General features: G+C 46.6%; 1 protein-coding gene across 1 annotated transcript in view; it reads left to right on the top strand.

Moving 5' to 3' along the window:
- Positions 1–16,907: 16,907 nt before the first annotated feature.
- NOS2 (nitric oxide synthase 2) overlaps positions 16,908–22,315 on the top strand; it is a 41,003-nt gene continuing 35,595 nt past the window's right edge. Inside the window, exons 1-2 of the mRNA XM_043903143.1 lie at positions 16,908–17,096; positions 18,650–18,822. Of these exons, the coding sequence (XP_043759078.1) occupies positions 18,713–18,822 (110 nt within the window). The 5' untranslated portion in view covers positions 16,908–17,096; positions 18,650–18,712. The remainder of the gene's footprint in view (positions 17,097–18,649; positions 18,823–22,315) is intronic.

Genomic DNA, 22,315 nt, shown 5'->3' with positions numbered 1-22,315 from the left:
GAGTTCATATATATAAAGAACAGCATCTGGCACATAGGAAGCACTAGACACATGTTCACCACAGAGATGATGCTATTGTTTGTGTTCTTATCCTTTAACCAGAGGGTAGTTCATAATATTGTCATATTTGTCATGTTGGGCATTTTATTTGAATGCATGAAATCTTACATTAAAATATAACAAAAGAAACAGGTTAATCTTCTAAAAATTTATGTTATTTCTTTCTTTATGAGTGCAGTGGGTCTTCACTGCTGCCAGGGCTTTCTTTAGTTTCGATGAGTGGGGGCTACCCTTCTTTGAGGTGTGCCAGCTTCTCATTGCAGTGGCTTCTCTTGTTACGGAGCCTGGGCTCCAGGGCACACATCGTGATGTAGGCTTGGTAGTTGCGGCTTATGGGCTCTAATGCAGGGGTTAGTAGTTGTGGCCCACAGGCTTAGCTGCCCCATGGCATATAGGATCTTCCCAGATTGGAGTTCAGATTGGTGTCCTGCACTGATACGCAGATTCTTAACCGCTGAATCACCAGGACTTTAGGGAGCCCGAAAAAAAAAGTAATCTTAACCGAAGAAATGAGGAAGTAAAAGAATAATGATATGGAAAAGTGTTCACAGATATTATTGTTGAGCAAAAGCAAAAGACATGTTATAAATATATTTTATATAATTAATAAAATTATATAATAAAATTAATAAAATATATAACAATATATTATTATATTATATATAATTATATATTAAAATATTTATAATTATATATTATATATAATAAAAATATATATTATATATATAATATATATATTTTGCAAAAGCAAAGGACATTGTTATAAATATATTTTATACAATTAATACAATTACATAATAAAATTAATAAAAATATATATATATTGCATATACATATGCATAAAATATATATATATTGCAAAAGCAAAAGACATGTTATAAATATATTTTATATAATTAATATAATTATATAATAAAATTAATAAAATATATAATAATATATTATTATATTATATATATTTATATAATATATATAAATATATATAATAAAAATTATATATAAAAATATATATATAATTACATACATATAAATATATATAATATTACATATATATATAAATATATAATAAAATAAAATAAAATAAATAAAATATAAATATATTTTATAACATGTCTTTTGCTTTTGCTCAACAATAATATCTGTGAACACTTTTCCATATCATTATTCTTTTACTTCCTCATTTCTTCGGTTAAGATTACTTTTTTTTTTGGGCTTCCCTAAAGTCCTGGTGATGCAGTATGATGACGTGGCCTCATTTCTGTAAAAAAAAAATAAAAATGTATCTGTACATGTGTGTATGAAAAGAAGAACCAGCCCAAATGTTAATGAGTGTAACTCCCCTCTCAGTGGTAGGATCATGCAAGGTTTTGACTGTCTTTTTGTTGCTCTTTGTTTTCCTATGAGAAACTCATTTTTAAAAGTTAGTCAAAATGAAAGCAAGCAATTGCCGTGTCCTTTGGTAGTTCCCTCACCGACAGGACAAGTTGTCCACCCTCCTTGGTGTAGCATCCTGGAGACATGGGATCTGATCCTTCTACGATCCAGTCACTCCCTCCACCCTTTACCCCACATGCTCCTCTCCAGCAGTATTGAGCTGCTTGCACATAGTATGTCCTTTGCCTAGAATCCTTTGGATGTGTTCTTCAAAACCCTTTTTAATGATCCATAAAAAAGCAAAATCAATAACACTTGCTTTGTAAGAGCACTTTAAAGAAACTGAAAAGACTGGGAGACTGTATTTGTAAACTACATATCTGGAAATTAATTTGTACCCAGAGTATATAAAGAATTTACAAAACTCAACAGGAAGAAAACAAACACTAAATTTTTAAAAAGAGCAAAAGACCTGAACAGACACTTGACCAAAAAAGATGTGCAAAGGACGAATAGGCACGCAAAAAGATGCTCTGCGCCATTAGTCACTAGGGAAATGCAAAACCACAGTGAGATACTACTACACACCTAATGTTAGTCTAAACAAACAAAAGTCTGACAACAATAAGTACTGGCTAGTGTGTGGAGCAAATGGAACTCTCATTATTGTTGGTAGAAATGTGATGCGGTATGACCATTCTGGGTTTGTTTGTTTAGAAAGAGGTGACAAGCTGTTTACATTTATTTAGTTATTTATTTATGCCACATCGCAGCATGTGGTGTCTTAATTCCCTGACCCGGGATTGAACCCATGCGCCTTGCTGTGGAAGTGCAGACACTGGGCCATCAGAGAATTCCTAATATGGTCATTCTGGAAAACAGTTTGGCAGTTTCTCATACACTTACCACAAGACCCAGTATTTCCACTTCTAGGCGTGTAACCCAGAGAAACAAAACTTATGTTCATGCAAGAAGCTACGCACAAATGATTGTAGCAGCTCTCCCCATAACTGTCAAAAACTTAACCACCCAATATCTTTCAGTGGATGAACTGTTAGACTGTCGTTTGTCCATACAGTGGCTTCCTCTTCTGCAACAGAATGGAACCAACTATGGATGGTGCTTAAAGGCATTATGCTGGGTGAAATAAATCAGTTTCAAATATTACTCACTTTATAATTCCATTTATATGACAATCTATAAAAGACAAAACTGTAGGGTTGGAGAACATAGCAGTTCCAGGGGGTTGGGGTTGGGAGTATGGTGTGACTACAAAGGGGCTGCAGGAAAGTGTTTGGCGGGGTGATGGGACTGTTCTGTATCCTGAATATGGTGGTGGTTACATGAATTTACACAAGTATTAACACTCCTATGCCTGTGCATCAAAAGAATGAAAAATCAATGCCACTTAAAAAACAAAGCTCTGTTCAGGAATTACTTGCCTTGAAAATCCTCCCTCATTCTTCCTGGCACTTGGATTCATCACTCTGAACTACAATAGGAAAGACAGACTCCAGGTCTTCAGACAGACTGCAGATCTGGTGCGTGGGAAGTGGAGTGGAAGCTGAGAAGCCCACTGAAGGTCTGGTTGACCTGAAATCAATAGACTGCCAGATATTTCTCCAGCAAAGATGGGTTTTTTTTTTCTTTTAATTTTTTAAAGATGGGTTTATTTGGGATCAGCAGAGAATTGCAATTTGGGGTCCAAGAGCCATGTGCAAGTCTCTGCAAGGCAAGGGAAGAAGACTGCTTTTATAGAGGGCGAAGGAAGCTGGGAAGTCTGTGCAAACAAAGCGTCTGTGGCTTTCCTTGGCTGAGTGCTTGCCAGGAAAGAAGAGGAGTCTTTCTTCTTCCTGCTGGGCTCTGCTAGATGCACAGGTCAGTGGAGCTCTGCTGTGTGGTCTCTCAAGTCTGTTTAATTGAGGCTTCTGTTCATTTTTAACTGTTCAACAAGTCAGGTGGTAGATGCTGTGTCATTTCAGGCAAGCATCTGACTTCTCCAGCTTCATGGTGAGAAAGTCCATGCCTCTATATTACCGAGGGAGGACAGGTGGGTGCACCAGGCAATCATAAAATTGGCCTTCATTAAAGTCGCTTAGTAGGCTGTGAAAGGTTGATTGCTTTCCAACAGGAACTTCGGCAAAGCCATCTGCTCCAGAGCCCCAGAAGATGCAGAGTCAGGTACTTTCCAGCATCGAGCCTTATCACCGTCTAGCTCCTCTCCTTCCTCAGTCCTTGATAAACAGTTTGCTTCCAGTTTTACTGTCAAATAGGAAACTTTCTCAATAAAGCAGTAGTACCCGTGTTAGGCTCTGTTAGGGAGCTGCAAAAACACAAGCCTCTCATATAGGCTTCTTTGGGGAATAAAGAGTTTATTGGAGAATATTCTGGGCAGTAAGGAAGCTGGGTCACATGGCCAGAGTCACAGAGCCTGGGGGAGAGTTCAGGATCTGGAAGGGAGCCACGTCCAGCGCCTGGGGCTCCTCCACCCTGCCCATCTGGGGCATCCTGCAATCTGTCCTCTGCTCCCCATCTCAGACCTCTGTTTGCTGGTGGCTTCCTCCGCCCTCTGCCTCCCACCCTCTCTCTTTCCGGGGGTCTTTTGGAGGTCTACACTGCTGTCAACTGCTGCTCCTCTGTCTCTCCAGTTCAATACTCAAAGGCAGAGGGTCCACCTCCGAGGCCACTGGCTGCCCCAGGGTGAGGCGCCCACCCTTGTCCAATGGACCGGGAGGGGTCACATGGTACACAGCAGGGAAACAGTCCCGGAATATTCCTCAGAAGTGGCTGGGCCAGAGCAGATGTCCCAATGCTTCTAGGAGTCTCTCCAGCTGGGAATTAGGTATTAATGAAAAAACAATTAACACAGAACTACAGGCAAAACGGGCTTCCCTGGTGGCTCAGATAGTAAAGGATCCGCCTGCAATGTGGAAGACCCAGGTTTGATCCCAGGGTCGGGAAGATCCCCTAGAGAAGGGAATGGCTACCCTCTCCAATATCCTTGCCTGGAGAATCCCATGGACAGAGCAGCCTGGTGGGCTACAGTCCACGGGGTCACGAAGAGTCAAACATGACTGAGTGACTGTTTCTTTTTCACAGACAAAACAATCCAAGCCAATCCAAGCTGCAGTCACAAAGCTGCTCCTCTCTCAGTGCAATTTCTCCATCTCTCTCCACCTAGTACAGGCTGCAGTTTTCTCTTCTGGTCAAACTGAGAGCATACATTTCCCCCACATGCACCTTTACTTTCTTGATCAGGGTCCATCAGATCACCTGGACCAGAAGCCCCATGAGGCTCGTGGCCCCATGTTACACGGAACCAGAGAACCGGCTCACTGGGAGCCATTCAGATGAGCCAAGAATTTCCCCCAACTGGGTCAGGCTCTAAAGGCGCTCCATGGCCTTTCTGCGTGAGTGACACCCTCTGCCTGGGGTTTCCTGTAAACCTCTGCCCAGGTTTCCCATAAACCAGACACAGCGTTCTGACACGTGCTAGAGCCTCTGGAAGACGGCTAGAGCGGGAAGCCATGGCCGCCACCACCCTCAGTCACTCCAGCAAATTCTCTGAATCTCTCTTGACCTTTACACTGCCCCAGCCAACAAATTACTTAGGCGGCATAGAAACTACCCAACAGAGAGCTCACCTTATATAGGTCTAGAACAGTAAATATGGGTCGTTGCTGTGACCACGCCCCACTCCTGAGCTGGGACAGGTACGGCTACTTTTTCCTACTGAGCCTCAAAGTACAGAACCTTGAACTCATTCCTGCTGAGAGATGCCGAATTGTTATTATTTATCTGATAAGTTGGGCATAACAGATAAAAGCCATATGCCATCCTAGATCTTGGCATCTGATTGCCCTTCCATGAGGTTGGCCTGTAGACTCCCAGTTGAGTTTGAATCAGCACTGCTCAGGTGCTCCCCACCCCAACCCTCATCCCCCTAGCACCCCCAACCAATGCCCTTCAAGGGCCTACATGGAAGACTCAGGGGTCTGAAAATCCAAAGAGCTTGAGGACAGAAATGACTGGGAGGAAGTGCCCTTTGGAGGCCTGTGATAATCCTCCCAGGATTGTCTGCATTGCCCACCTATTCCACAACTGCCGGCCGCCCCCACCACTGTTTCCTGCTATCTGTAAACCTCTGGTCTTACCCCCACCCTTTCCACCACCCTCCTCTTCTCAAACTCTTGTCCAGCAATTAACCAGTGAAGTGACATTTATGCATGAATGGGGCAGACTTCTGAGAAAACAGTCTGGAAAAAGGCACCACCCACTCTGTGCTGTGCCCTTTGTGGACAATTTACGTGCATCGCTTCATCCTACAGTTATTCCACACGCTGAGCTTTATTTTCATTTCCCAGAAGAGGAAACCAAGGCCCAGAGGGGTTACAGAGCTAGCCCCACCCAGAAACAGGTCCCGTTCAGAGCCTACTGATGGGTCTAGGGGAGTCCAGGCCACCTGCATGCTGTAAGCCACCCAGGACTGAGGCAGCTTTGGGGTGTCTGGAGCCACGGGGCGGGGGGCAGGCTGCAGATTGCTGCGTCTCCACTTAGTTCAGGCCCCCAGCGAGCGGGCGGAGCAGGCTCTCCCACCAAAATCAGATCGCAGAGCTCAGGGACTGACACCTACTTTTACATGTCCAACCATCCATCCATTGGCCAGCCACTCATTCATTCATCGGAAGTCCATTGACTACTGCACACCCACTAGGAAGTGACTGTATAATGAAAAAGACAGACAATAATTGACAGGCAAGGTTTGAATAGAGAAATAGGAACCCTCATACACTGCTGGTGGGAACATAAAATGGAGCAGCTCCTTTGGAAAATATTAGGGCAGTTCCCCCAAAAGTTAAACAATAAGAAAAAGTTAAACATGAAGTTATCCTGTGACCCAGCGATTCCACTTTTATACCCAAGAGAACTGAAAATATTTTTTCACACGAAACTGTGCTCACATGTTCATAGCAGCATTATTCATAATATCTAAACAGTGAAGTCAAGTTAAATGCCCATCAACTGATGAATGGATAAGCAAAATATGCTATGTCCATACAATGGAATATTATTCAGTCATAAAAAGGAATCAAGTACGGATACATGCTACAATGTGAAAAAACCCTGAAAACATTATGCTAAGTGAAAGTAATGTTCAAAATTCTCCAAGCTAGTCTTCAACAGTATGTGAACCAAGAATTTCCAGATGTTCAAGTGGATTTAGATAAGGCAGAGGGACCAGAGATCAAATTGCCAACATCCATTGGATCATAGAAAAAGCAAGAAAATTCCAGAGAAACATCTATTTCTCTTTCATTGACTATGCAAAAGCCTTTGACTGTGTGGATCACAACAAACTGCAGAAAATTCTTCAAGAGATGGGAATACCAGACCACCTTACCTGCCTCCTGAGAAATCTGTTTGCAGGTCAAGATGCAACACTTAGAACAGGACATGGAACAATGGACTGGTTCCAAATTGGGAAAGGAGTATGTCAAGGCTGTATATTATTACCTTGCTTATTTAACTCATATGCAGAGTACATTATGCGAAATGCTGGACTGGATGAAGCACAAGCAGGAATCAAGATTGCAGGGAGAAATATCAATAACTTCAGATATGCAGATGACACCATCCTTATAGCAGAAAGCAAAGAGGAGCTAAAGAGCTTCTTGATGAAAGTGAAAGAAGAAAGTGAAAAAACTGGCTTAAAACTCAACATTCAAAAAATTAAAATCATGGCATCTGGTCCCATCACTTCATGGCAAATAGATGGGGAAACAATGGAAACAGTGACAGATTTTGTTTTCCTGGGCTCCAAAATCACTGCAGATGGTGACTGCAGCCATGAAATTAAAAGACACTTGCTCCTTGGAAGAAAAGCTAGGACAAACATAGACAGCATATTAAAAAGCAGAGACATTACTTTATCAACAAAGGTCTGTATACTCAAAGCTATGGTTTTTCCAGTAGTCATGTATGGATATGAGAGTTAGACCATAAAGAAATCTGAGTGCCGAAGAATTGATGCTTTTGAACTGTGGTGCTGGAGAAGACTCTTGAGAGTCCCTTGGACTGCAAGGAGATCCAGCCAGTCAATGGAAATCAGTCCTAGATATTGATTGGAAGGACTAATGTTGAAACTGAAGCTCAAATACTTTGGCCACCTGATGCGAAGAACTGACTCATTGGAGAAGACCCTGATACTGGGAAAGATTGAAGGCAGGAGGAGAAGGGGATGACAGAGGATGAGATGGTTGGATGGCATCACTGACTCGATGTACATGAGTTTGAGCAAGCTCCAGGCGTTGGTGATGGACAGGGAAGTCTGGCGTGCTGCAGTCCATGGGGTCGCAAAGAGTCGGACATGACTGAGTGACTGAACTGAAGTGAAAGAAGCCGGACACAAAGGTCACATATTCCATATATAAAAAATATCCAGAATAGGCAAGTCCATAGAGACAAAGGGCAGACTAGCAGTTGCCTCGGGCTGGGACGGAGGAGGAAAGGGGAAGTGACGCTAATGGGTATGGAGTTTCTTTTGAGGGTGATGGAAATGTTCTGGAATTAGGTTCTGCTGATGGTTACACAGCCTTGTAAAAATAAAGCCCACTGAACTGTACACATTTAAAGGGTGGGTTTTATGATGTGTGAATTATGTCTCAATTAGAAATTTTCTTGACACATCTACTATGTGTCAGGCACAGTGCTGGTGCTGCAGAGATGTGTGAGATGTTGTCTTGGCCTTCAGGAGCTTGCAGCTCATAGAGGAGACAAATGAGTGAGTTCACAACTGAAAGAGTGCGATTAGTGTTGAGATGGAGGGGAACCCAGGGAAGCCTGGGGGTGAAAGGTCAGGGGAACTTTTTAGAGATGACAGCATTATGAAGTGGAGCAGAGTCTGAGAAGGGTGGGGATGGGGAGCTGCCGGGAAGGATATTCCAAGCAGAGAGAATAGCTTATGGAAAGGTGTGGCTGGCTGGGGAGCTGCCGGGAAGGATATTCCAAGCAGAGAGAATAGCTTATGGAAAGGTGTGGCTGGCTGGGGAGCTCCCGGGAGAAGGGAAGAACCTTGAAATAGGGACCAGGACAAATCCAAGTGTCAGATGCCAAAGGCCAAAGTTCCCTCCTACAGTAACATGAGAGGAACATTCCCTGGGCAGGAGGAAATAAGGCATCAACTCTGGGATTTCCCCAGTCGTCTAGTGGCTAAGAATCCATGCTCCCAATGCAGGGGACCCATTGGTCCCTTGGTCAGGGAACTAGTTCCTATGTGCTGCAATTAGAGATACTGAATGCCACAATGAAGACCCACCTAGTGAAGCCCAATAAAAAATAAATCAATATTTAAAAAAACCAAAGGCTCAACCTCCTCTGAAAGAACCTCTCCAGGTTCTGATTTACATACACAGCAAGCAAACTGCCCGTGCCCCCTGTCCCACCCTTGTTCCTGTAGGGAAAATACAAAGAAGGGTAAACAAGAAAGCAACTAGCACCCTTATTTCTACCACTTCTAATATTTTAATATTTTTGCTCATGTCTTTTTATGCCTTTATTTTACTTGGTGGGAGTGATTCCGCACTATGATCTGATGTTTTTACTGATACCATAAACATTATTCCTTGTCATAAAATATTCTTAAAATATTTCATTTCTTCATGTAATGGTCCACCATAACCCTGGCCCCTAAAGCTGGACCAGGGCGCCTTTCCTGAATGATGATCATTTAGGTTGTTTCTGAGCCTTATGTTCAGTGATGCCCTGAACATCTCTGTGGCCTGTGTGTGGAGTCACTGGCGCTGGTTATTACTGTGCTCTGCTTTCTTGGAGGGCACTCCAGTCAGCACGGGCACTCTCCCAAGAGCACCAGAGCCAAGATGTGCTTGAGTTGGGGAGACTCAGAAAAACCCAGATATCAGAGCTGGGAAGGCTCCAGAGAACCTTAACAGAGACCCAGCAGGCTCATGGGGCCCAACAAAAGATGCACAGCTGTTTAGGGAAGGATCCAAGATGATGCATTCACCCAAGCTGGTGAGAAGGTGTTTAGAACTTCTCTTTGGATCAGCATCCAGCATCCTCAGAGGCTGAAGTGGGGGAGAAAGTGACCAGACACTTGTCTTCCGTTTGACCTCACCCTAGCCCATTCAGAGCAGTGCAGCTGCTGCTCTGCCCGCATCATTCACGGCAGTGCAGCCTGGCCACTCCAGCTGCCAGCCTTGGCATCTCTGTGCCTGCGGGCTTTTCCAAAGCCAAGGAAGGCTACCCTGCCCATAGCAGGCCTTGGGGAGTTAATGCCCCTACCCTGCTCCTGGAAGCGATTCTCTAGAATTGTCGGGCAAACAGTCAGCAGTCTCGTACCTTGGGTGAGGTCTGAGTTTTACCTAGGTTTCTCTGTGGGGTTGAACTCCAGCTGCCTGTTCCGGTAACTAGCTTAGCATTGCACACTTGATGGCTACCTGCCCTTCCTTGCTCCCCTACTGGTGTCCTCTGCACAGAACCAAGGTACTAATTGCACCTTAATCCTTGACCTTTGAAGTACCACACCTCAGGACTTGCCCTGATGCCACGCCAAGTATTAATCTTCAACCCGAGAAGCAGCGAGGAAGGGCAGAAAAGGGACGATGTTCTGGGAAGCATCAACAAGAAATCGAGCCCTTAAAGAAAATTCCTGGCTGGTCCGCCCCCAAGAGCTGGTCAGGTCATCGCCCACTGTGCCCAGTCTACCAGTGAAGTGCCAGCTTGTGCCAGCCAGCGTGAATCATACTCCAGGGACTCAGAGATCAAAGCCGTCCACATCCTGGTCCATCCTAGGTTTGTCCACCTTAGGTAACAACCGGGGCATTTCCAGCAAAAAGCCCCCTGTTTCAGTCAACTCCAAGTCATTCAAGGTGGTACACACTCAGGAGACCTTGTGACTCACGCCCTCCAGTGGTTAGTCAACAAATGACAAGGAAGGGGCCGGGGGTCTTGCATGAGACCTAGGGTATCAGAACTGGAGGATCCTTAGAGAGCTTCTTCCCAATGCCATCCTCTGTCACATGAGGCACATGAAGCCTAAATAGGACAAGAGACATCACAGGTCACACACAGGCACACGTGTAGAGAAAGAACAAAAGTCACACATCTTCTCATGGATGCTCCTTGCAGTTTTCTTGCATCCCACCTTCATAATTTTTGTCACACCTGTTAACACCTACATTATTATTTGCTCCGATATTTCCCCCTTAGACCGACTCCTCTTTTAACTTAAATAAATGTAATTCTCAAATCCATTTTATCATTTCCCGCACATGAAACATCAGTAAATGATCACAGACAGTAAACACATTGATAAATACTTCAACTATTAAAATTTAAAAAGGTTACTCCAGGTATGTGCTAAGTCACTTCAGCCGTGTCTGACTCTTTGCGACCTCATGGACTGTAGTCCACCAGGCTCCTCTGTCCCTGGGATTCTCCAGGCAAGAATACTGAAGTGGGTTGCCATGCCCTCCTGCAGGGGATCTTCCAGACCCAGGGATCGAACCTGCATCTCTTAAGTCTCCTGCATTGGCAGACGGGTTCTTTACCACTAGCACCACCTGCCACCCCAAATCTCCTCTGGATTGGTCATGTTTTGGGAAACTTGTCATTTGACCGAAAAAGAGATCCCAGGTCATGCAGATATGGAGCTTTAGCATCACCAGTAAGGGCACCTGCTGAGCATCTGAGAGTGCAGAGTGCTGAGGTTATACGTGGGGAGACGGCATCCATGTCACCATCTCGAAGGGTAGGGGAGGAGGTACCAGAGAGCCTGGGGAAGGAGGAAGAGAAGGGCCTGATGTAGCTACCAGAAAGGTCAGGGGCCTGCTGGCCTAGAAGAGGAAGTTGTCCAGTACGAACTGCTGTGAGACCCGGGAATGAGTTACTCTTGGCCTCAGCTTCCCCGTCTGCCAGGATGGGAACCCCTAGGATTTATTGAGTGTCTGGCACTTTGAAGACAGGACCTCATATTTCCCTGGTGGTACAGTGGATAAGAGTCTGCCTGCCAATGAAGGTTACATGGGTTTGATCACTGATCCGGGAAGATTCCACATGCCATGGAGCAACTAAGCCCATGCGCCAGAACTACTAAGCCCGCGTGCTGCAATTACTGAAGCCCAAGTGCCCTGCAGCCCGTGCCCTGGAACAAGAGAAGCCTCCATAAAGAGAAGCCTCTGGGCTCTGCAGCTACAAGCAGCCCCTGCTTGCAGCAACTAGAGAGAGCCCATTGTAGCAATGAAGACACAGCACAACCAAAAATAATAAATAAATTTAAAATAAATAAAACCTCTTTAAAAAAAAAAAGAGAGGATCTCATTTTATCCTCAGGAAAATCCTACAGAGAAGCACTTCCTGGTCTCTTTTGGCAGCTAAAGAAAGTGAGGTTAGGGGTGGGATGAAGGGATCTGGCCGAGGTCACCTGGCTGAGCTGGGCCTGGGACACCATTCACGACCCCAGGATGACCTCACAGTCCCATGTGTACCGAGGGTGAAGGTAAGCCCAACTGTCTCAAGCCTTGCCAAAATGACATCACTTGACAAATCAGCCATTGCAGTGCTTGCCTGAGGCTGCCTGGCTGCCGGGCCTGGCTGAAGCTGGGAGGCTGCTCCTAAGTCCTCCAGACCACCCTGAGAGCAGCCAGCACCATGACAACTACATGCTGTCGCTTTCTCTACTCCTACTGGGACACCAGGTGGCAAGGATACTGAGCCGGAGCCTCCTGGGTGAGAATGGGGGTTCCCTGGATCCAGAGAGATATGACTCTCCCTGTGGAGAGCAGGCACTTAGCATCAGGGGAGATTTAGGCTTTTCTCCTGGCCTGAGATGCCCTCCTCTGGCTCTTCCCCACATCTAAGTCCTTCTGTCCTCCAAGTCCTCCCCCCATGGCCTGAAGCCCTAGAGCCCCCATCCCTGAAGACCCAGTGCCCTCAGGATCTAGGCAGCACAACTCAGCACTTGGCAGAGTGCTGGAGTCAGGCACGGAGACCCTCAGGGCAGAGCCCCCCTGGCTTCAGAGCTGGGAGCATGCAGAACCGCAGTTGTGGCTGTTCATGTTGATCCCTGGGTCCTCGAGCCACTGTGGGCCGCCTCTCTGAGCTTCGGTGCTACAAAATGAGAACAATGACACTTTCATTGTAGGGTTGTCTAGAGGTTACTAGAGGTTACTGTGCATGTAGTAAGTGCAGAGATCCTTCATGTAATCACTGCTTGAGCACCTGCTGTGTACCAAGGTAATATAAGTGATAAATGTGATAGAGCCTTCCTGTCCTCATGGAACTTGGGATATGCTGAAGGGTCACCCTCTTTCCCTTAATCTGGAGTGAGGAGGACAAAGGCCATGTCTTGAGGATCACCCCTCTGCTCACTAGCATGCTGAATCCTGCCTAACAGCCCCTCCCCGCCCAGCATAAACACATGGAGAACCTATCTCTGGGGTCTGACAGTTCTGGGTTCAAATCCCAGCTCTGCCCTGTCCTCCCTAGGTGACAAAGTGTCACCTTCCCTCCCGGAACTGCAGATTCCTCTTATGCAAATTACTGATTAGAGCCCGTGTGTGCATGCTGAATCATTTTAGTCATGTCCAACTCTTTGTGACCCTGTGGACTGTAGCCTGCCAGGTTCCTCTGTGCATGGGATTCTCCAAGCAAGACTATTGGAGTGGGTTGGCATGCCCTCCTCCAGGAAATCTTCCCAGTCCAGGGTTTGGACCTTTGTTTCTTAAGCCTCCTGCATTGGCAAGTGGCACCTGGGAAGCCCCAACTCTATCTGATGGCAAGTCAATCCCAGGATGATGAAGCCGAGAAATTCCAGCATCAATTGTTATTGGCATGGTGCCCTGATGCACTGGTTAGGTAGGGCAGAGGCTATTTCTTCACAGCAGCCTTGGAACCTGCAACCCCACCCTCCTGGGGGCCCACATGTCCTCTGCCTGCTCTTCAAACTGGGCTTTGATTTCTCTTCAGCGGAATTCACCTGCCACATCCATCAACAACAGACGCCCAGGAATGCGGCCTGTTGGGTAAGCAGGGCCAAGGGTGAAGCGGGCCCAGAACACACAGAACAGCAGATATAGAAATCCATGGCAACCTCCAGGATGGGAACCAGCCCTGGACCCTGCAAACTAGAGCTCTGAGGTGAGCATCCCTGTTTGTCCCAGCCCAGAGACTGTCTGCTATGTGACTGTGGGGTCTCTTAGCTTCTCTGTCTGTCACCACCCTTAGTGCTGTTTTCACTCCCCTCTTTGCCATCTGCTAATTAAGAGAGTATTGGGAGGGTGGTGATGGTTGTACACCACCTCGTGTAACCCTTAAAAATAGTTAAAATGGTGAATTGTATGTTCTATGAATTTTATCCTAATAAGAAGATGAATACATAAATGTAATGTTATACAGAGAAAGAGAATTGGGGATTTAAAAGCTAACGGTGGAACTTCCCCGGTGGTCCAGTGGCTAAGACTCTGTGCTCCCGGTGCAGAGCAACAGGGGTCGATCCCTGGTTGGGGAAATAGATCCCGCATACTGCAAAGAAAATCAAAGAGCCTGCATGTCTCAGCTAAGACCCAGTGCAGCCAAACTAATTCATTAATTAAAAAACACAAATTTTTGCAGTGGAATGCTGACCCTTGTGAAGAAGGGAACTTTGAAAGGCAGGTCATGTCACGTATGTGTGTGTGTGTGCTCAGTCATGTCCGACTCTTTGCAGCCCCATGGACTGTAGCCCACCAGGCTCCACCCTCCATGGAATTCTCCAGGAAAGAATACTGGACGGGGTTGCCATTTCCTACTCCAGGGGATCTTTACCTGCTTGCTGTTTATCAAAAAGTAAATTGAAAAAAAAAAAAAAAAAAGTAAACTGTTCTTCTCTGACCCACAGTGGGAACCAGAAATTCTTACGTGATTACCTTTTTGCTCCATAGTTCAAAGCATTTTCTTGTATCTCATTTACTCACTTTATCTTGGTCACCCTTTCTAATGTGAAAAATCAGGCCCAGAGACTAGAGGGCCTGAGGTCAGTCCTAAGGCCTGATCTTTTCTGACGCCACATAGCAGCCCAGTATCAGAACTGTCATGAGAACCCAGGACCTCTCAGGCTAATTGCAGCTGCATCAGGCGCTGAGCCTGGTGCTCAGGTCAGACAGTCACTGCTGACCCAAATGCTGCCAGGGGCCAAGAACATCACGGTTGGCAGATGCTGAGTTAGAGCAAGACCCAAGGTGAGATAGCAGCCTCGGAGCTCAGGCTGGTAGCCTGAACAGCATGCAAAGGAACAGGAAAGAAAACAAATAGTTATAGAGCCTTAACTCTGGGCCAGGCACTCCAGTGCCCCTAGAGGGGCACCACTCATCATCCATCCACCATTCATTCCTCTAGTGCTTCCCCAGTGCCCACTCCATGCTGGTCAGTAGGTGCTGGAGATGTTGGTTGATGGGGACAGCATGGTCCCTTACTCCCCAGGGCTCACAGTTTAGTGGGGAGACAGTCACCAGATCTGGGTTCTCACCTGACTCTGCCACAGATTCACCTGAGACTCCAGGTGCTTCAGGGAGGGGAATCAAAGAACGCCGTGGACGCACAGGCAGCTGGCCGATTATAGGCATCATGTATTTCAGGGGGTCATGGAAAGGGAGGCCCCTTGTGGAGGTACACTGAGAAGATAATGAGGACACAGAGACACTCTCTGGGGACTGCGTTTGGGAGTGGTCTTCTTCATCAGGGTGGGAGCATCTGAGAGAGTGAGCTAGGGCGCCAGCCTCAAGTGAAAGGCAACATACACACATCCTGGGATCTTACAGCCCATGCATCCAAAGCCCAGCTATCATATGTCTGATTGATTAAATAACTGAATAACTGCATCTTCTGAAGCAAAAACAGCCAGGGCTTTTGAGGTCAAGTAGATAAGATTCTAGAGGAGTTCACGAATGGCAAGGAGTAGTACCATTTCAGGGTTGTTGGAGGAGTTAAAGGATTAATACATGTATTTGCTGCAGATATAGCCAGAATATGTGGGAGCAATTATAGGGGACATGGTTAGAGTAAGACAAACTCCTAATTATCCCTCAAAACCCTGTCCTGGTGTCCGCTCCCCTGTCCACCTTCCCTGAGCAATGCAGTTTCAGCTTCTTCAGCTGTATCACCCTTGCATCACTGCACAGATCACTCCATATACTTATCCACAATTATCCATTCTTTAAGCTTTGTACTCCCTGAACCCAGGGACTCTGTTATCTCTCCTCAAGCAGCATTAGCTTCCCTGAACTGAACTGGCTAAAGCCTAAAGCAAGAATGGTCTGGATACATTGAAACTCACTGAAGGCTACTCCTATTTTTCATTCATTCACTCATTCAACCACTCACTCTACAAAGATCTTTTGAGCTCCTATTCATGTCTTTATTCAGTAGTTGCTCAGTCATGTCTGACTCTGCAATCCCATGGACTGTAGCTTGCCTGGCTCCTCTGCCCATGGAATTCTCCAGGCAAGAATACAGGAGTGCGTAGCCATTCCTCTCTCCAGTTTTTTCCTATCTTAGGCATATCCAATTGATTAGAATCCTGCATTTAATTTGGAAAATGCAGGAAGGAAATGAATGGATTGTGACAGCAATGCATTAGGATGGTGAAAACAAGGGTGGGTTTTTTTCCCCTCCATTTTCGACTTTTTCCTAACATAGTTATTATTTTTCTTTTATAATGGAACAATTCATACCATATAAGAACACTGTGTTTGAGGCACTATAATAAAATGGAATTTTAAGAAAGTATAGTGAAGTTAAGATATACTTTCTGTTATAAGAAAGGATTTTTTTCCCCTGTAGAAAATCACTCTACCTGCCACTCTACCCTCCCTTACTCAGAGCTGAAGTGAGAGACGTTAGCAACACCAGCATCTGACAGGTCTCTCTGTGCCAAGGGCTTTCCTTCCCTTCCAGAAACCTCAAGCTGAATGATTCAGAGATCTGTTGGGAACACTGGTGGGACCCAGCATCACCGGCCTTCTGTAACCTGGGCATTTTCCAGTGTGTTCCATATTGTCAATATTCCTTGGCTTCCTGGATTTCTGCCATGAACTGGAAAACCAAGAGGTTGGACAGAGATGAACTGGAGTGCTCCCTGCTGAGGTGTAAAAAAAAAAATCCCCAGAGTATGAAAGTGAGGCAATGTGGTTTAGCTAAGTAAAACTTGGCTCTGTGATGACTCCTTTATTGAACCCAGTACCCTGCTGATGAACCGCCGCCTTGGACCTAGGACCAGGAAGAGGTGGGTTTACTGAGGATGTCCCACACAGAGTGATGTAACAGCAACATCAAGTCACTCAAAGGCTAGTCATAAATTAGCTAACTGTATACGCAGCCTGGGACACTCCCTAGGGGAAGGGAAAAAAAAGCTCTTATGCAAAAATAGCTCCCTGGATGCCACAGGTTGGGTATAAATTCCTCTTAGCTGCCGATGTAATCACAACTTTGCAGTGAGTTGAAGACTGAGGCTCTCTGGCCCTAGAGAACTCAGTGTCTCTGGTCTGAAACCTCTCAGCCACCCTTGGTGAGGGAATTGGGCAGCTATAGACGGTTCCAAAGCTCTCAGCGTGAAGATCTTCCGAGTTCTCTTGTCCAGATCCTGCATAGGCATTGTGGCCGGTCACAAGGTGAGTTGTCTTCATTTCTGGGGAAGCTACAGTTTTGAGAGGATTCTGTTTCTTCCTATTTGGGAAGACTCAGAAAACTGTGGGACTTTTCTGCCTATAGAGATAAACTGGTGGGAAAAAAAAAATCTAAGAAATGCTAACATGAGGTTTGGCATCTTGTTCATATTTTGTTTTCTGCCAAATTTGCTGTAGTTGCTACATTTCAAGGGAAAACTTTTTGGAAAATGGGGAGTAATCTACTGAGAATTCTTTTTTACATTGGTGATCCTGTCCAGTCCTTGTAACATGCAGCTTTAGGGGAAAGGTAAGCTAAATATTATTAAGCCTATTTTATGGAAGAAAAAAAAAAATGAGTCTTTTAAATAACTTGAGTCAGGTCACATAACTAGTAAGGCTAGGATTTGAACCCAGATTAGGGGAGCCCTAAGAGTCTTTTTGTTTTTTTAACTTATCTATTTGGCTGCAGTGGGTCTTAGCTGCAGGATATAGGATCTAGGGACTCTCTAGTTGTGGTGCATGGCCTTAGTTGCTCCATGACATGTGGGATCTTAGTTCCCTGACCAGGGATCGAACCCACATCCCCTGCATTATAAGGTGCATTATTAACCACTGGACCACCAGGGAAGTCCCAGGCTCTAAGATTCTAAGTCCCAGGTCCCAAGGGCCATATCTCACCACACTGGCTCCCAGTGATTTTTCCTTGGAGGAGATATGCAGGGGTGGGTGTGGGGGGTAGGGGGGTATGGGGGGTAGGGAGGTGTAGGGGGTGGGGCAAGCCCAGACCAGAACTGAGCCTCCACGTAGGTCTTCTTCTTTGATCCTTTTTTAAAAGAAGATGATCTCAAATGTTGAGAATTGAGTGCATTTTCCCCCACAAATAATTATCCCCGCCCCCCCCCCCCCCCATAATGATAAAGAAGCAGGGATGTCCCTGGTGGTCCAGTGACTGGGACTCCATGCTCCCAACTCAGGGGATCTAAGTTCGATCCCTGGTTAGGGAACTAGATACCACATGCCAGAACTAAGAGTTCACATGCCACAAAATAAAATATCCCATGTTCCAAAACTAAGACCCGGTGCAGCCAAATAAATAAATAAAATTTAAAAAAGTAACAGATGGCAGCATTGATAACAACTGCAAAATCAGAAAAGATTTAGCACAGCTTGAATGCTTTCCCCAGTGATAGGTGCTCTGCCTGCAGGACCAGGCAGATGGTATTCCAATGAGCAGCAGTTTCCTTGCCTCATGTCAACCATGAAGCTCGCCAGGTCCCACTCAAGAGGCCCACAGGGTTTGTGCTTTGTCCTTATTGAGTTACGTGTTCTTCCTTTAAAGAGTTATGTTGCTTTGTAGAATTAAATCCATAAGATCCCAACATGCAACTCCAGAAGAGGAACAGAGGTTGCAAAACCCTGATGAAATGGCAGTTCATGACTTACGTATGTTATCCTCTGCACGGATGCCTCAGTGTGGTAAACTAACCACGCTGAGAAGGCCCAGGTCTGTCAACTCTTTCCCAACCTCCCGTCATGCTCTCCCTCTTCTTCCTCAGCCTGCAGAGAAGAACCTCCAAGTTTAAATCCAGACAAACGACGTGCTTTTCAAAACCGCAGAGATGGCCTGTCCCTGGCAGTTTCTGTTCAAAACCAAATCCCAAAAGGTGGACTTGGCTACGGAACTGGACATCAACAACAACGTGGAAAAAGTCTACCGGCCTCTGTCCAGGTAAGCTCTCCCCTGCTGCCTGCCACCTCCTGCTGGTCTCCTCTGGGTTTCCATTCCCCACTCTGCCCACTCGGAATTTCTCTCTGCTCCTGGCTTCTTACTGGAGGTCTGCTCTCGCCAGAGGCTTCTTTGATGTCCCTGTTGGGGTTTGATTTAGCCACTGTTGCACCTGACACTATGTGAAGAAGGAAGGGCCATGGCACAGTCCTGGAGGGAGCATCTGAGAAGGTGATATGCAATAACTGACTCGAGAAGGCGGGGGATGGGGGGCAGTAGAGGCCAGTGGTTAGAGCCAGGCAGCATCGTGGCCGACATCCCTTCTGAATTGCCAGCGTGCATGCCTCACTGGTGATTAGATATTTTGACTATCAACCTGGGGCAGGATGTTCCCAGGTGGCGCTCGTAGTAAAGAACCAGCCTGTCAATGCAGGAGACATAAGAGACGTGGGTTTGGTCCCTGGGTCAAGACGATTCCCTGGAGGAGGGCACGGCAACCCACTCCAGTATTCTTGCCTGGAGAATCCCACGGACAGAGGGGCCTGGTGGGCTACAGTCCATGGGGTCACAAACAGCTGAACATGGACATGTTAGATAAACTATACCCAAGCCCTGTGCTGGGCTGTGCTCACTGGCTCTGAGATGTCTCTCACCAGCTGTGTGACTTAGGGCAGATGAACCTCTCTGAGCCTCAGATGTTCTCATCTGCAGTCCAGGGAACCAATGCGACCCATTTTGTAGCATTTTGAGGATGAAATGGGAGTGGGAAAGTGAAAGTGTAAGTCGCTCAGTCGTGTCTGACTCTTTGAGACCCCATGGACTGTATAGCCTATCAGGGAAGCCCCATGAGAGTGGGCGTGTAGATCTATCAGCAGTGTGCCCATAAAGAGTAGGTGCTCAATAAATGCAAGCGTTTATTATAACTTACTGAGCACTCGCTTTGGGCCAGGGTCGTTTAAGACCCGTTACAGGGGCTGCCACTCAACTGCCCTCCTCGGGGGCTCTGTGAAGTACAAATTATTGTCTCATTTTACAGTTAAGGCAACAGAAACTTTTCATATGCATGGTATGACGTCCCCCAAAGTCACGTGACTGGTAATGACAGAGTTGGAATTTCTTCCACCCCCTTGCACCTTGTAGGAGAAGCAAGCCCGAGACAGAACCAGAGAGAATTAGTGTGCCAGCCTGCCAATCAGTGGACAGGCTTCCAATGCTAGGAGAACTCATGGCCTTGCACTCCAGGTTGAGGCTTACTCCCTGGGAAACACAATTCCACCTGTGATGACGCCACTGCCCGAATCAAACCAAAGCCCCAGGCCTCACAGGGCTCCTGGGGAGCCTTCCCCCTGGACTACAGTGGGCAGGGCGCCCCCTGCAGGCAGGCAGCAGGGCAACCCAGAAAAGCAGCACCAGTTAGAGCCTGGGCTTGCAGATAAGCAGGTGTGTGTGTTACTTGTTCAGTTGTGTCTGACTCTTTGCAACTCCATGGACTGTAGCCCGCCAGGCTCCTCTGTCTAAGGAATTCTCCAGGCAAGAATACTGGAGTGGGTTGCCATTTCCTTCTCCAGATAAGCAGGTGGCTTTACTACTTAATGGCAACCTTAAGCCTATAACCTTTGGCAAGTCCCCTGGCCTTAAGCCTCAGCTGCCTCATCTGTAAGAAGGAGGTAGGAATGCCTGTGTCCTGCCTGGGGTTGTGGTAGGAGATTACGTGAGTTTTCACATGTAAACAACTGAACCGCATGCCTGGCAGAGTCTGTGCTTCATAAACAGCATCTCTCTCAGCTGACAGCGTTTTAATTGCTGTAGTCAGTAGGACAAAGTTGAGCAACATAACAAAGTCCCCTCTAGCCACTGCACAGGAGTGGGAGGCTCGGTGTGGACGTGGAAGGGTGGGTAGAATGCAGGGAGGGGAAGAGATATAGTGAAGACATTCCAGGAAGGGGGCAGAGTGGCCAAAGACTCAGAGACTCAAGCCAGCCTGACTGTGTTGGGGCCCGGGGTGGGGGTGGGGGTGGGCTGGGATAGGAGAGGCCAGGCCGGAGCTCGGGAGCTTGAATGTAGAGCAGGGGGTTGGATTTTCCTCTGCTTGCGAACGGGAGCCATTGTGGATTCTTGGGCAAGACCGTCCAGGTAGAGAGTGTGGGCTTAACTGGAGGAGAGAATGCTGGAGACCAGGTGGTCTAGGCTGTGGTGGCCAATGTGGCCCGGAGACCCAGGATGAGAATGCAGGGTTGGGTTGCCTCTAGATGTCCTCCTGGCCCTCCAGACTCAGATGCTGCAGTCTGATAGCAGTTCCATCCTCCTTCTGGGGTCTCTGAACCCCAGGGGTCTGCCTTGACTCTTCTTGGTCATTCCTGCCTTTCTTCACGTCATGATTGCAGCCCTGGCCTCCTGACCTCCCCTAACTGCCCCCACATTGGCTCTGACCTCTCTCACTCCAACTTGCCTTCTAGCAAGCCATGCTCTGGCTCTGGAGTCTTCAGTAGCTCCCCATTGCCTATCACCACATGGAGGCAGACTGCTGGTCTGATCACCCTTCCTAGACCAAGGGTCCATCCCACCTGCTCAGCCGGGCCTTCCTCACTTTCCTGTACATGGCACATTCCTCCCTTGATTCATCCAGACCCAATCCATCCCCTAATCTTTGAGATCATCTTGAATCCCCCTCCTCCTCTAATCCTTACAGTGTGGCCTACAGGCTGTGGCCTTGAATTTCAGACCCTCTAATGGGACTGACTTGTGTTTTGGGACCATTCAGGAGACCTGAGCTGTAGGTTGACCTGAGGCAAACCAGCTGACTTATCACATCTTTTTAAGCTGGGCTGGGCTGGAAAGAAGTACTCAAATCAGATATTAGAGATGATTGGGAGAAAACACCACACATTAATTCATTTAACTCTCCCAACAATCGATGAGGAAGGAACTTGTGTTGTCCTCACGTTGCAGTAATGAGGACACTGAAGGCTAGAAAGCTAAAGTACTTGTTGAGATCTCACAGTTAGCAAATGACTGAGGCAGGAGTTGAACCCAGGCAGGTTGGCTGATGACCACTACACTGGCTGCCCTGCTTTTGGTTCTGGGCATGTTTCATCCATTAATGCTGATTTGCTGAGGGCTACTCCTCTCACATCTTGCTGGGGAGTCACAGGGCTGTTGGTGAAGCTCTTCTGTTTATCAACTAAGTTAATAATATATTATATATATTAAGTAAATAATATATTGCATAGCATGTCCATGTCTGACTCTTTGTGACCCCGTGACTGTAGCCCACCAGATTCCTCTGTCCATGGAATTTTCCTGGCAAGAATACTGGAGTGGGTTGTCATTTTCTTCTCCAGGGGATCTTCCTGACCCAGGGATCCAACCCACATCTGTTGCGTCTCCTGCATTGGCAGACAGATTCTTTGCCACTAGCGCCACCCAGGAAGCCCATCAATTGCACACACAGCAGCTAAATAGAACAGATACTGTTTAGAAAGTCCTTACTACTGTG

Source organism: Cervus elaphus, chromosome 5 (genome assembly GCF_910594005.1).
Source record: "Cervus elaphus chromosome 5, mCerEla1.1, whole genome shotgun sequence".
Classification (NCBI taxonomy): domain Eukaryota; kingdom Metazoa; phylum Chordata; class Mammalia; order Artiodactyla; family Cervidae; genus Cervus; species Cervus elaphus.
The sequence above is the reverse complement of the archived record's forward strand: the minus strand, read 5'-3'. Positions and strand labels throughout refer to the sequence as shown.